The sequence below is a fragment of the Rhinolophus ferrumequinum genome, chromosome 15, assembly GCF_004115265.2.
Source record: "Rhinolophus ferrumequinum isolate MPI-CBG mRhiFer1 chromosome 15, mRhiFer1_v1.p, whole genome shotgun sequence".
NCBI classification, from domain to species: domain Eukaryota; kingdom Metazoa; phylum Chordata; class Mammalia; order Chiroptera; family Rhinolophidae; genus Rhinolophus; species Rhinolophus ferrumequinum.
In genome coordinates this window covers 18,444,153-18,458,166 of record NC_046298.1, presented here as the reverse complement: position 1 = coordinate 18,458,166, position 14,014 = coordinate 18,444,153, and the positions used below count along the sequence as shown (strand labels likewise).

General features: G+C 39.7%; 1 protein-coding gene across 2 annotated transcripts in view; it reads right to left on the bottom strand.

Annotated features, from left to right (window-relative positions):
* Nucleotides 1-83: 83 nt before the first annotated feature.
* SNTB2 (syntrophin beta 2) overlaps nucleotides 84-14,014 on the bottom strand; it is a 90,060-nt gene continuing 76,129 nt past the window's right edge. Inside the window, exons 5-6 of one of the 2 annotated variants that reach the window (XM_033129488.1) lie at nucleotides 12,772-12,956; nucleotides 84-11,195 (exon numbers count right to left, since the gene is read on the bottom strand). In XM_033129488.1, the coding sequence (XP_032985379.1) occupies nucleotides 11,103-11,195; nucleotides 12,772-12,956 (278 nt within the window). In that variant the 3' untranslated portion in view covers nucleotides 84-11,102. The remainder of the gene's footprint in view (nucleotides 11,196-12,771; nucleotides 12,957-14,014) is intronic. The other variant, XM_033129487.1, reaches the window with a different exon arrangement.

Below are 14,014 nucleotides of genomic sequence, written 5' to 3'. Positions count from 1 at the left end.
AGTTTGGACTAGGAGGGCCATGGAGAGACACCCAGAATGGGGAGGTTTTGGGAGATAAATTATAAGCACTTGGGAATGGATTTGATATAAGGTATGGTGAGGGGCAGGAGGGGACAGAGATGAGTCTGGGTTGCTGGCTTCACCACCTGGACCAATGGTGGTGCTACTGAGATGGGGAATACTGGACGAAGACCATGTTTTGGCATGTGGATGAGTAAGGAACAGCATGAGTTTGAGTTGCCTTTGAAATGTCAAATGTCACATGTACGCGTCTGGAAGTCAGAAGAAAGATGAGGGCAGGAGATGCACAACTGGGAGACATCTGGGTATAGATGGGAATGGAAGCTGTGCAAATAAGATCTCCAAGGGGAGAGGAGAGTGTAGGGTGAGAGTTTAGGACAGAGCTTGGAGGTTTGTTGGCTGACCAGAGGAGGATGAGCCTGCAAAAGCTCAGAAAGAGCTGGAGAGGTAGGATAGCCAGAAGAGTGTCCTGGAAGTCAGAGGAGGTGGCAAGAGAGCTGTGGGTTAGCTGACAACCTCGGCCAGAGATGTTTCGGTAAGTGATGGAGGCAGAAGCCACACTGCAGTGGGCCGGCTGTGAGCGGGTCATGAGGAAATACAGTCCATGGGAAGGCACAACTCTTTCAAGAAGTTTGGGGAAAAGAAAGGGAGGCCTACAGCAATAGCTGCAGTTGTGGGGTCCAGAAAGGAGTTTTTGATGGTTGTTAATGTGAGAAGAGTTGAACATGTTTGGAAAACCGATAGGAAGAATTTAGTAAAGAAGACTAACTAATGGGAATGGGATCAAAGCATAGGCAGGACTGGCTTTAGGCATTATAGAAGGAGTGAGGGAAGGATGGTAACAACAAGTTAGGAGAATACCTTTGGGTGGCTTCTGTTTTCTCAGTGAATTAGAAGCTGCAGAGGGAGGAGTTGGGAGGCCTGGAATTTGGGGAAAGTAAAGATAGTTTAAAATCATTTCAAGTGAACCAACAGTGATCAGTGTTAAGGGCAAACCTGGTAAAAGCTGGCAACCTCTATAAATGTATAGAGGTACCAATTTGCCTTGGACTTTTCTCCCCAGTACTCAGCTATTCATGTGCAGGGAGATGGCGGGATTCACCCAGGTGGCTCCTATGAAAATAGAGCAGCAAGGAATTCACAAGCTTAGCTAGTGTTGTACTACAATGGCTGGCTATGGAATCGCAGCCAGGTAAGGTGGGAGGTGAATAGAGAGAAGAGTCAGTGGATTAACTGAGGACCTAAAAGGTTAAAGGATAGTCACAGTGAGAGAATGCTGGAAAGGGATGCTTCAGGTACTGATTTCGGAAATGGCTGTTTCAGCAATAATGCAGTCTAGGGGGGTGACCAAGGGAGCAGGAAAATGGTGAGAGGGTGTGAAGGGCCGTCATCGGACATGGGAGATCGGGAACCAAAAGGCCAGGGTACTGAGCGTCCCTGTGGATGCGAGTCAGGATAATGACAGGAGTGGCAGGATACGGCCTTTGATGAGTCTGGGTAAGAAGGGGAGGCACACACCGTCCACACCGTCCAAGTCACGGCTTCTCTTCTACCCTGAACACTCTGCTCTTTCAGACACTGACAGAACTGAATGGGGAGACTCATTTGCTGCTATGGCACCTGGCAGTCACTGTCCTTTTGCATTACTGAGAGGACGGGGTTGGGTCTTTTCCAGGGGACTGGCACAAGATAGGTACTCATTTACTATCTGCTGGGAGCATTAATAATTAAGAATTAATAAATGAGCAAATGAAAGACAGGGACTCTAACTGGTGGATGAGAGTGAGGCAGAGAATTTGAGAACATCTTAACCCCACATATTAGATGGGCCGTGCAAGTTGGAAGACGGAATTAAAATGAAAAGTCTCTACAATTAGAAGAGGGCTGTATTCATTTGCCAGGGCTGCCATAACAAAATACTGTAGATGGGTGGCTTTAAACAATAGAAATGTATTTTCTCACAGTTCTGGAGGCTAGAAGTCCAAGATCAAGGTATTTAGCAGTGTTGGTTTCTTCTGAGAACTCTTTCCTTGGCTCTCCCATGGCCACGCTTCTGCTGTGTCCTCACAGGGTCTGCTGAATCACCTCTTCAAAGGCCCTTTCTCCAAATACAGTCACGTCTGAGGTGCTGGGGGTGGGCTCAGTATATGAATTTTGGCAGGGCACAATTCAGCCCATAGCAAGGGCTGGGTTTGTGATCCACTGGCGGTGTTCATCTTCTCTTTGTTCTGCCTACTCAGCTTTCTTGGACCTCTTGCTTAGCTTCTGTGTTTCATGTACCTGCCATCCAGATACAATCACCCTGCTTATCAGGCAGAGCTTCCCAGAGGACGCTCCCCCCCACAGAGGAAGCTCTGTCCTGAGTAGCTGCTTTTGATGGCAGGAAATGGGATCTCCTCCCCTTTCACTTGGTCATCCATTGTTGACTTTCTCCTTAGACAATGGCTTGAAAACAGTCTTTGAGAACCCCTTAGTTCTGCAGTGGTGTTGCCATTTCTGGGGATGGGGGAATAAAAAGGAAGGGGGAATAGTGGCACTAAGTTATTTGTGGGCTGGCACATGGGGTATGTTTAGGCTCGATGATTCTGAATCAGATCAGTAACTTCATGTTCTAAATGTCTCACAAAGCAGAAATCAGATTCTCAGCTCCCACACTTTAGCTAGAAAGTTATTGACTTGCAAATGCAGAATTCTCTTTGCCCTTTCTTGCACAGCACTTTTCTAGATTGGATTCTGATACTGAGAATTTGGCACTTCTTGTAAACGCAAGCTTGGACCAGTCAATCAACTGCTTAGCTAATAAAACCTAATAAAACCAGAATATATGAATTCCAGCGTTCTAGAGCTCGTGCCAAGGAGTAGGTTCCTGACAGTTTCTTAAGGAACCCTGGATGGGGCCAAGACAGTGTGGAAGAGGAGGAACAAAAATTAGGTTCACTGAGTAACACTTTGGAGAGGCAGGGCCAGGACCAAATTTTGCCGAGGTCATGCAAAATGAGTGACTGACACCCAAGTTAACGGAACACTGATGATTCCTAATACGATTCCTAAGAAACCATCTCCGCTCTCACTCCTCTGTGTGATTCAAAGTATGATAAAGCTCTCATCATACATCAAGTCACTGGTGGAACTAGAACCAAAACTGAGTTTTTCAGTTTGGAGTTGCCCGAAATCTGCTTTAAAATGGCACCAGAAGAGACTGATGAGACATGACAACCAAATGCGACATGTGATACTGGCTAGGATCTCGTGCCAGAAAGGAAAAAAACATTGTTGGGACCGTTGGTACCATTTGAATGGGTATGTGGATGGATGGGGTGGTAGTGTGGTACGAATGCTGGTTTCCTAATTGGGAGAGCTGTATGGTGGCAGGGCAGCGTCCTTGTGTTTGGCAGGTACACACTGGAGAGTTCAGGGCTGAGACAGCATCATGTCAGAAAAAGACAAGAGAGGGTAATGGAACCAATGTGGTAAAAAGTTAACAATTGGGAAATTTGGGTAAAGGGAAAGTAGGAGTTCTTTGTACTGTTCTTAAAACTTTACTGTAGGTTTGAAACTACTTTAACATAAAAAAATGAAAAATTACAAGTCTAAAAGCAATTTTTTTATTTACAGTATAAAGGTTACAAAGGTATATATGTATTTATATATAATACCCTTAAGTTACAAATTTTCATTGTAATATACAATGCTATATGTTGACATGCAACTCAAGGGAAAGTGTTGTCTATGCATCTGTATTTATAGAGTACACATACATAAAGCTTTTTTTTTTTTTTAAGAACATAAGTACTGCCCTGTTTTATGCCATGGGTTTTGATTTGGTAGTCTGGTAATGCCAGAAGATTTGGAACTTAAATTTTACACAATACTTAAAGTCTTGTTTAAATACTAGGTTCTAAAAAGAAGGAAAAAACTGATCATCACATACTTTTAATTCTTTGTAGAAGTATTATTCTAGCTTTCTAAGTCTTAATACTTAACAAAAATGAAAACTGCATGGGACAGAATACAAACAAGTGGGTATAGTCAAAGTTTGCACAGATTAGCCAAAATAGGCCTTCATAAGTAGTGGTTTGCCACATTATCTATCTTCTAAAAGACCTTGGGTCTGATACCAAAAGGGAAACAATTCTTTGAGCACCAAGGTCTTATCACGCTGAACCTATTCGACAGACTGTAAACACAACACTGGAGTCCTATATTGGAGGGGGATAAAAATGAAACTGGTTCTTATGATAAGGGCAGATTTGCTGCAAGTTGGGAAAAGCATCATCAAGATGGATGATTGTGCCAAACCCAAAACTTAGTTTTAATCCTATCCTTTCCCCCAAATTCTATTAATTTACAAAACAGAGGTGAAAAAATGTAACTCACACCCAATTGAACAGGACTGAGATAAAAGGAGAGCACTTCTTCCAACCTAGAAGGAACAGACACTTACATGACAATACTTATGTGCTGGTTCTAATATATAATCATTAGCACCTGATTGTCAAAGGGTAGGTTTAAAGAGCAAGACACTGGAGGCATGACCTAACTTGGGCACACAACTCCAGGACTCTAGAAAACAAAGGGGAAGGAGCCCATGAGATTCTGTTCCCTCTGCCATTCCAATCACATAGCTCAGGTACTTTCTGGGCATAATGACGGATGTCACCTGAAAGGCTGACCCTAGTGATAAATGGAAGGCAAGCTGGATAGAAAAGGACTGTTATTGTATGAAAAGTACAGAAAAATTCAATCAACCTTTCATTTTCTTTAGGTGTCCTTTTTACTGAGTTTGAATGTCAGAGTGTTCTGGAATAAGTGAAATTTTACTAAGTTTTAAATATCTTCATTTTGATCTCTCATTATGAAGAAACACTCCATCTATCATGTGTCAGGATTTCCAGCAAATGAGATGTTTAAAGGTTTAAATGTGGGAATGAATGGGTCAGCACAATTTAGAAGTGGGGGGGGGAGGGAAGGGAGTAGACGAAATATACATTTAGCTTTGCTGTTTATAGTTGAAAGCAGCACTTCTTTAAAAAAAACTTTTCCATTGATCCACTTTGGGCAATAGAGCATAATTGTTGTTCTTTATCTTACTACGGATATTCTATACTGTTCTCCTTCCCAAACTAGTCTCAATTTTGCATTAAAAAAATTATGATGAAAAGACCAATCTACTTAAATATTCTTGGAGTTCTTTCATGCTGGCATGGACCAAAGACCGAGCAACCTTTTAAACATTTTGCAGTTTGCCCGATGAGCAGAACTTCAGGTGTACTTTGGTAAAACTATGAAGTGGTTACTTAACCTCTGATTGATAGATGGCATGGCATGATTGAGAAGTAATGGATTATGCGCTACTTGAGGGCAAGAACTTTCTTTTGGACTCTTCAGAGTGCCTGTGAAGAACTGTACATGAATAAATGCTTATTTGATGAAAGACTGTAAAAATTAATATATCATTAATTAGTCCTGCAATTTCAAAATTTCTCCAAGCCTCCAAAGAACCTTTTGTCTATTCATAAGAGACTTCCATCACTTTGGAAGAGGTGAGAGAAGGGTCAAGTTCCAAGGGTGTGTATGTGACTGGGATAAAAATGGACTCAAAAACTAAAAAGCATTTGTGTCAATGGGATGGAGGTTAAGATTACTATGAAACTGACTAAGGTACGTAGAGGACTCAGAAGTTAGAATCTATCAGGATACCTAATCTCACAATACAATGAAGTATCATTTCTCTGTTATAGCTTTTTAGTTTCAACCAATCTACTTAGGGACAATTTAAGGATTACAGTTCATATGGTAGGTTTTGAATATAACCAAATGATCATTAGAGAGCAAGCAATCATTTGCAAATGGCTTATTTAGGCATTACCTCAAATGTAGATTCTTTTTTTTTCTTTTTTTAAACTCCTATTTATTTTTTTAAGTCTATCTTTCCAGGACCCATCATCTCCAAGTCAGGTAGTTGTTTCAATCTAGTTGTGGAGGGCACAGCTCACAGTGGCCCATGCGGGGTCGAACGGGCAACCCTGGTGTTATGAGCATCATGCTCTAACCAACTGAGCTAACCAGCTGCCCCTTGATTCATTTTAAAAACCAGAATATGTTTTGGTTCAGTCACCTGAAGTGGAAAGGAAGAATAAGAAATGGCAAGAGATTAAGTTCAAGTTTATCAGTTTTGAAACAATAGAATACGTTAAAATATTTTTTCAAGTTAATATATAACAATCATTCTTCCAGTTGGCAGTTTAGCTACGTAGTGTCAAACAGACAAGGACACAGACGTGTGCTTTATGTGCCTATTTATTGTACCTTACCTTAACTTGAAATTCAATCCTTTAATAGGATGAACTTGTATCATTTAACTGCCAGATGGATTTTTTTAGAGGAAGGGTTTCAAATCATCTACTTAAGTAGTCTATTACACGTATAAAATAAGTTTTACTTGATATCATTATACCATAGGAATAGCTATATTGCTCAAGAAAACATAATCCTGATATAAAGCGTAATTATTTTAGGACTGTTATCATCACACATTTATTGGGTGTCTATATACCCACCACAGTGAAAGATACAGCTTAAAAAGGGGAGATGGAGGGGGAAGACTGCTGCTGTCGATTTTTAAAGACTGTATGTGGAAAGTCAAAATAATTCTAGATTTCCAAGCAATTAAAATAGGGACACAGAGAGAATGGCAACAGACGGCAAATTCCTCTGCTTTCATCTTAAAGGAGCCATTATAACAATTCAAATTTAACTAAAAGAAATTTCCAAATGCAAGGTAGAATATAATACCACCTGACACATAATATACCTGATAAAGATATATAAACAGAATGAATACGACTATAGTCAAATTCAACTTAAAGTTTAAGCAGCATCCCAAATTTAAGTCTCTTTTTTTATTCAGATATTCAAATCTTATACAGATATTCAAATCAGACCAGAACACTATGTTATTGAGAACAAAGAGATCTGGCATTTTACTTCTTCATTAGGGATTGAAAAAATACAACCTTTGGCTTTCTAACCAGCCATTTCATTCATGGTTATCACTAGTGGATGGCAGCGACATGGAAATGTGTACTGGATATTTGGATGGTTTAAATATTATGTACAATCAATAGCTTATAACCAGTGAAAATAACATAATTCAGCCTAAGTGTCCAAGATAAGATTAAAAAAAGCAGAGAAAGTGCTTAAGTCTACAGGTCTTCCCTGAAAGCTTCAAAAAGGTTTAATTCTTTAGGTAGGTAGGGCTTTTAATAGAATTTGCATAGCAGCTTACAAGATAATTCGCTTTAAAAAATATGGAGATTCTTCCATGTTTTTGAAAACATACAAATATATCCACATGCATATAAATTAAACAAGAAGACCTGGAGGTTCTCACAAAATTAAAAATAAAAAATTCTATCATAACCTTTTCTCAAAAGTGGTCACACTTTTGTCCATCAAAACCATTTACAGTGAAACCTGTTTTTTTGGGAGGAGAAACATAATCTTGTCCAGATTCCACACAGCTTAATTTTTTTTTGAAAGAATACATTTTGGTTTATTAGCTAAGTGCATTTAATCAGCTGAAAGAAAGCTGTTACCATTCTGCTTAGGAGGACAAGTCAAGAAAACAAATAATCAGTAACAACTTTAATCATTTGTTGGTTAGAGATTTTTCCACTTATAAAAATATTAAGAAATAAATAATTCAATCTCTCCTGCCATGCAATAATTTTCAATCTACAGATGATAAAACAGGCACTATTAGAGTTTACTTGCCTAAAAAGTGCTAATACATGGCTTTGAAATAGGTGAATGACAGTTAAAGTAATAGTTTTGATTGCCTGTACGTGTCCCAATATTTAACCTGAAACTCTGTCTACTAGGTAGGTGAGTTTACAGTTACAACTATCTAATAAATACTGTATAAACATACATTAAAGTATTTCTTCATATAAAATATTAGATACTAATTTCCAGGTAAGGTTCATTTGATGACTTCAGGAAAGGACTTACCTTTTTCAGAAAAATAATAACTGAGCCTTTTTTTTTAGAGGCATCTGTGTGGAATATGGAGAAGATATCAGCCCCAGGTCTTGGGGCACAGGACGTGGTCCATCGAAATGAGGGGACACTACTCTGCAATTCCTTTACATTCTACACATGGAAGCCCACAACACACTCAACCATTTTCCTAATTCAAAATGAAAAAGAAATGAAAAGTTAACTGTTCTATAAAAGACGTAAAATATCAAAAATGCCCATTTTTAGTTGTCATTTGAAAATAATTTGCCATATTTTGGCATCTAAATACAAAATACAAGTTGACCCTTGAACAACATGGGGACAAAGGCTGTCGACTCCCTGCGCAGTCGAAAAATCATTTAACTTCTGACTCCCCAAGAACTTAAGTACAGTCATCCCTTGGTGTCCGTGGGGGACTGGCTCCAGGAACCCCCACGGATACCAAAATCCACGGATGCTCAAGTCCCTTATGTACAATGACGCAGAGCAATGCATATAGTCAGCCCTCATCAAGCACAGATTCCCAACCATGGATTGAAAATATGTCCATATTTATCAAGGCTGTCTCATTTATAAAAAGTACTTCATTTGTGGTTTGAAAATCCCACAAACACATTAACTGAAGAACAACCTGGTTGTTCCGCGATTGAAAAGCTCTTGAAATATGTTAAACGAGCAGCTGAAGGGCTCTTGCTCTTGGGGGTGCCAGTGGTCAAAGGAAACCTCTCATACAAGTTCATTCCACATGAAGACTCAAAAGACATTAAAAACCCTACGGACCTTGGTTCTATACATGAGTTTAAGCTTGAGCAAAATGAACTGAAATGCACGCACGCCTTACCTCTCCCGCCCACATTTTATCACACCTTTTTTACAGATCTTTTTCATATAACTAATGAGGGGATTCAAAGTTCCCCCTGAAAATCTTTTAAGTGGCTTAGCCTTTCACACTAACACAGACAATCTCAACGAAATGGCTTTGCTGCAAACGTCTGTGACTGCATAATTCAACTTCTCAGATTAATACTACTCTCACTGCAGAGTGTCACAGTCCCTTATCTGAGGGTATTATGTATTGAAATTCTTCTTCCAGAAATCATAGCTGGACCTTCAAGATATTTTTTTTTCTTCCATGACTTGCAAACTTTTCCAGACAGAACCAAATTTAGGTATATGAATTTTCAAAACATAAAATCTCCTGAAAAGCATATTCTAGTCTAGATTCAATTTCGTTTTAAGTGGACCAGACAATTCATTTTTGGGACCGGAGCTGGGGGAAAACAGACATCTCTCCCTGGCCTCTGCACATGGTTAACCTCACTGTACACAGCCGAGGAGGACTGACTGATGGACAGAGGGAAGACAACGGGGGTACAATGTTGTCTGACTAGAACTCTCTGCTCACGAGTCTGCTCTGTCACATGTCCCACGTGTCAGTCTGCACTCAAAACAAATAGCTCATGTTTTGCATGTATTGTTGTGTTTTATTTTCCTATTTGGAGTGCTACCCTCTTCCACCCTCTGTAGTGTTCACATCCTCTTATGGCACTCCTGATAAATCTAGTAAATGAGACCTATTCTGAGATCTTTTTTCAGAGAGCACAGAGAACACACAAGCCAATATTACCTTTCCTTTCAGTTCCAGGACCGTGCTAATTTTGACATTTTATATAGCTATTACACTATTTTAAATGTTTTTCAGATATATACCTCCTTCATAATTAGAAATAACAAGCTGAATGTGTTCTCCGACACCACAAAAATCAGCAAACTTACTGCTACTATGACCCAATGATGACATCTGGCAATGCTGAGCGAAACCCAGGTAGCTGCCCCATGGTCTCGTCACCCTGTGCGCTGCAGGGATGCATCAATAAGCCAACACTGAGTCTTGAATTAGCAGCTGCTTGTCCATGCCACTCTGCTGCCAGAGGGAGAAGGCCAGGCCCAGGATCCTATGTGGGTGCACAGAGTCAAAGGCAACTCGACGTGTTGTTTGTGCTGCAAAGCTAGCTTTACCCACAAATTCTAAACAAGCTTGCTCTCCAGCATTTATCTTCCTCCAAGTTATCTGCCCACTAGAAAAGATACCACTAAGGGAATCCCCCTCAAAGACTATTCTTCCAAAGTAGGATAGATGATCTTCCTGGAATGGCAGTGATGTCCAGTTATTCGAATAGTGACCAATAAAGCTCCACTAACCCTAACCAAAGGCACATTTGGTTAAGCAGTAAAAAATAGCTTAGGCTAAAATGAGGATTTTCTTTTAAAATAAATCTTATAACATCCCCTGGCTCCTACCAAAGATAAAATCAGAAAACCCTAAAACAAGCAAAACTTTTCTTTCAAAGTAGTAGTTTCCAACTTGCTTTTTAACTTGGTCACCACTAGAAAGGGAGTAGAAGGCAAGGCAAATCAAACTTTGCAAGTTCTAAGTCCTACAGGTAGCACTTGTGAGGGCAGGGGGCAGGGGGATGGACGTGGGGGGATGTCGCCAGAGCCAGGACAAATGGAAGAACGCTTTGGTGATGCAACGTGAGGACTTCGTAGGGTAGAAGGAGCAAGAAAGGACAGTAAATGCAACAAAATGTACAACCTATTTGGAATGACCAAGAAGCACGGGCTGCTGCAAAGTAGCACCTGGGAAGAGATAGTCGTCGTAAATGAGAGATCAAGGCTAAGTCTGAAATAAATCCTATAGGAAGAAGACAAAGAAAACAACTCTTGGACATTTGACTATGTCCAAAAAGAAAAACAATGAGCCACCCTTCTTAATAAGGGGAATAAACCGAATTACTTAGAAACCACATGAGGAAACTAGACAATAAATCGACAGCTTCATTTTGGAGCTTATTAGAGTCCTAGAATTTCTGGCCAAGGTAGCTTGTGAAAGGCAGGCTCTTCTTTGAACATGGTTATGGTCAGCAGTGATTTGCAGGTCCTTGTCAAGGCACTGTGCTGGAGGAGAGAGCAAAGAGCTTTCTTATTGTGCTTTTTTTTTTTTTTGAGGTGGAAATACTTCATGTGACATTCAAGACTCTTTTCCGACTTTTTGCTGCTCATACAAGCAGTCCCATGCGAGTGACTTTGGCCGACAAGAACGTGTGTAACACAAATACAATTGGCTTCGGACAAGAGTGCAGGTCCACGGTCTGTGGAGAAAGGACATTAATTATCACCTACCATATAGAGATGCTTTAATAAACACGCAAAATAAACAAACTGAGATGTGATGTTCTACGTTGTAAAAAGAACCTGGGTAAACAATGTGCCAGATCTACAGAAACTCAATGGGACTTAAAGCCACAGATGAAAGTCCTCTCAAGTCAGGTTGTTCCATGTCATAATTACACATGAATGTGAGGTTTCACATCAACAGTTAGGATAGGGCTGGTGGTACACTGGGTTTCACCATGCCTGGTAGGAAGAATGAAAAAGTAGAGGACGTAAAAAGAAGGAATATCCTATGTGGACACCATGAAGTGTAGTTATTTTCCTGAGTGGGAACCACAGCAAACTCAGGGGAAGTGTGACCATGTATGGGTGTGAGTTTTGACACCCTTATAGGTTGTGGTGGGAACGACAACTCTTGAGGTCAGTTAGCAGCGCTGGTTCTACCTTCCTCAGCATGGGGCTCTACTTTGGACAGCTGGCACCAGACACAACTTTATGAAGAATATAAATTATAGAGCACTAAAGGCATCACTAAACTTTATGTATATTAAATATAAATATTTATATTTATATTATATATAAATATTTTAATATAAAAATATTTATGTATTTATTAAATATAAAGCAGGATTAAAAATATGTAATTGCCAGGAATAATGTAATACCTTGCTTGCTAAATGGCAATTAATAACTGGTTAATTTAATAGACAGAAGTATTTAACTCCCTCTAATGCTTCAGGCTTTTGAAAGCCTTGGTCCATGGCCTAGCGATAGTCTCCTAAAGGTTTATCATTTAACATAAGATCTCTATCCAGTTTTCTCATTTGGAGGTTGAACTATGTTGTCTCTAAGATATTCTTCAGTTCTAAATTTTCAAAATTCCTTTTTCCAAATTACACCTATTGTGACTGTGTCAACAGACATAAGATTTCACGTATGTTAAGACTTGAACGACTGGCTCAATATTGGTCAGAGACAAAGGCACTGTTTTACCCTTTTCCATAATTTATGATTTCTGAAGTATATTCAACACACTTCTCTAGTTCTCTAAGGAGAATCATGAATACCTGTTGGTATTTCCTTTAAGGGACAAGGAAGTCAAAAAAGATGATGGCTGTGTGGACATATATCTGCATCTTTTTTTCTGATCAGCAGAATTTCTGTAGCAACCAAGTTACTCTATTACTTTTAATTCTAATCCCAACAAACTGCTGATAACAGCAATGGATAGAATTTATTGTGTTTAATATGTTAAGTACCTAATATCTTATTTTTTATAAAAGCCTATTTCTTAAAAGAGCTATCTATTTTTTCTTTCTAAGATTCAAACAAAACTTTTTTAAAAAGGGCCTAATTTCCTAATGTGGGGGAAAGAAATAAAACAAAACAAAACAAAACCCCAAACCCAATGCATCTTGAAAACCGAAGAACAGTTTCCTGGCAAAAATGAAACATGAAATATTAGTCCATAATTGTCTATACAAGAGGTAGGAAGCTATAAGAAAGAAAGAGAATACCTATTAGAATAAACATGTTTTTCAGAAACTCTCTTACCAGTTCTCCCTCAGGACCACCAAAATCCAGATACAGATTTCTGATGCCATCGTCTGCAGACATTTTCAGCCTTTCAAAGGGGTAGCGGTACAAGATGCTGCTAGAACTTCCATTTTCCCTGGAGATGGTGAACCCATTTTCATAGTGGATAGTAAGTCTTATCTCTTGGCCATTTAAAGTGCAGCCTGTAGAAGACAAGCAAAAACATTAATAAAGTTCCTACTTCGGTTATCAAGTGGAAAAGGATTCTTCTGACTTCAAAAAAGGGAACAGAATCTTTTCTTGAGAATGGGTGTGATACCTAACCTATCTGGAACCTCTCCTAAAGTGAATTTTGTTCTGGTCACTTGACATTTTAATTGAGCAAAGGAAGAAATAACCATAGCTCTCCTTGACATCTAATCTGATTCAGTTCAGTTCAGTGAGTATTCAGTGAACAGCCTGTGCGGGTACTGGAGAAGAGGCACGGTCCCTGCTCTTAAAGCCTCATAAATGGGTAGGCGTAAACATGAAACCCCTACCTGTGTAAGGGAGAATGTAGAGAACATGACTAAACACCAAACTAAATCAGGCCAAAGTCAAGGGAAGGTTTCCTGGAGGAGATGGGATTTCAGATAGGCCCTAAAGAATAGATCAAACTGGATAGGCAAAGAGAAATACGGAGGTTTCAAGTGGGCAAGAAGAAGGCACAACTGCAGGGAGCAGGGGAGATGTCTTACAGGGGCTAACAGGGTTTGGCTGGTATTTGGGAAGAGAATAAAGATAATGTTTATCCAAGATAAAGGTTAGAGTTAGCAAAAGTCATACTGTCAGTCCTATCAAAGATAAAATTCAAAGGACACACCTGAATTAATAGGACAAAAAAATTTTGATCATCAAGACTAGGAAATGTCCTTAGCAAGACGGGTGATGTCCGTTTCACTAACGTCTGAGCAGTTGTGTTGTTGGGACAGGGGCTGTAAGTGAGAGGCTCTCTGAGACCTGGGAATTAAAGCCCTCTGAGAGATGAACTGAGAATCACCTAAAGGTTCCGAGTCCAGCTGTGCTTGGTCACTTTAAATAGAAGGACTGGCTCCCTAACAAGCAAGTCCTCACACCCAGGCCAAGTCTTTCACTGGACATGCAAAGTCATTCAATTAGCCAAAAAAGCTGGTGTGTTTAGGAAATAAGGAGAAAGAGTAACTTAAATATTGGCAGCGTGCCTTCTCAGAACCACTCAAAGAAGAGTTCTGAACAATGGACT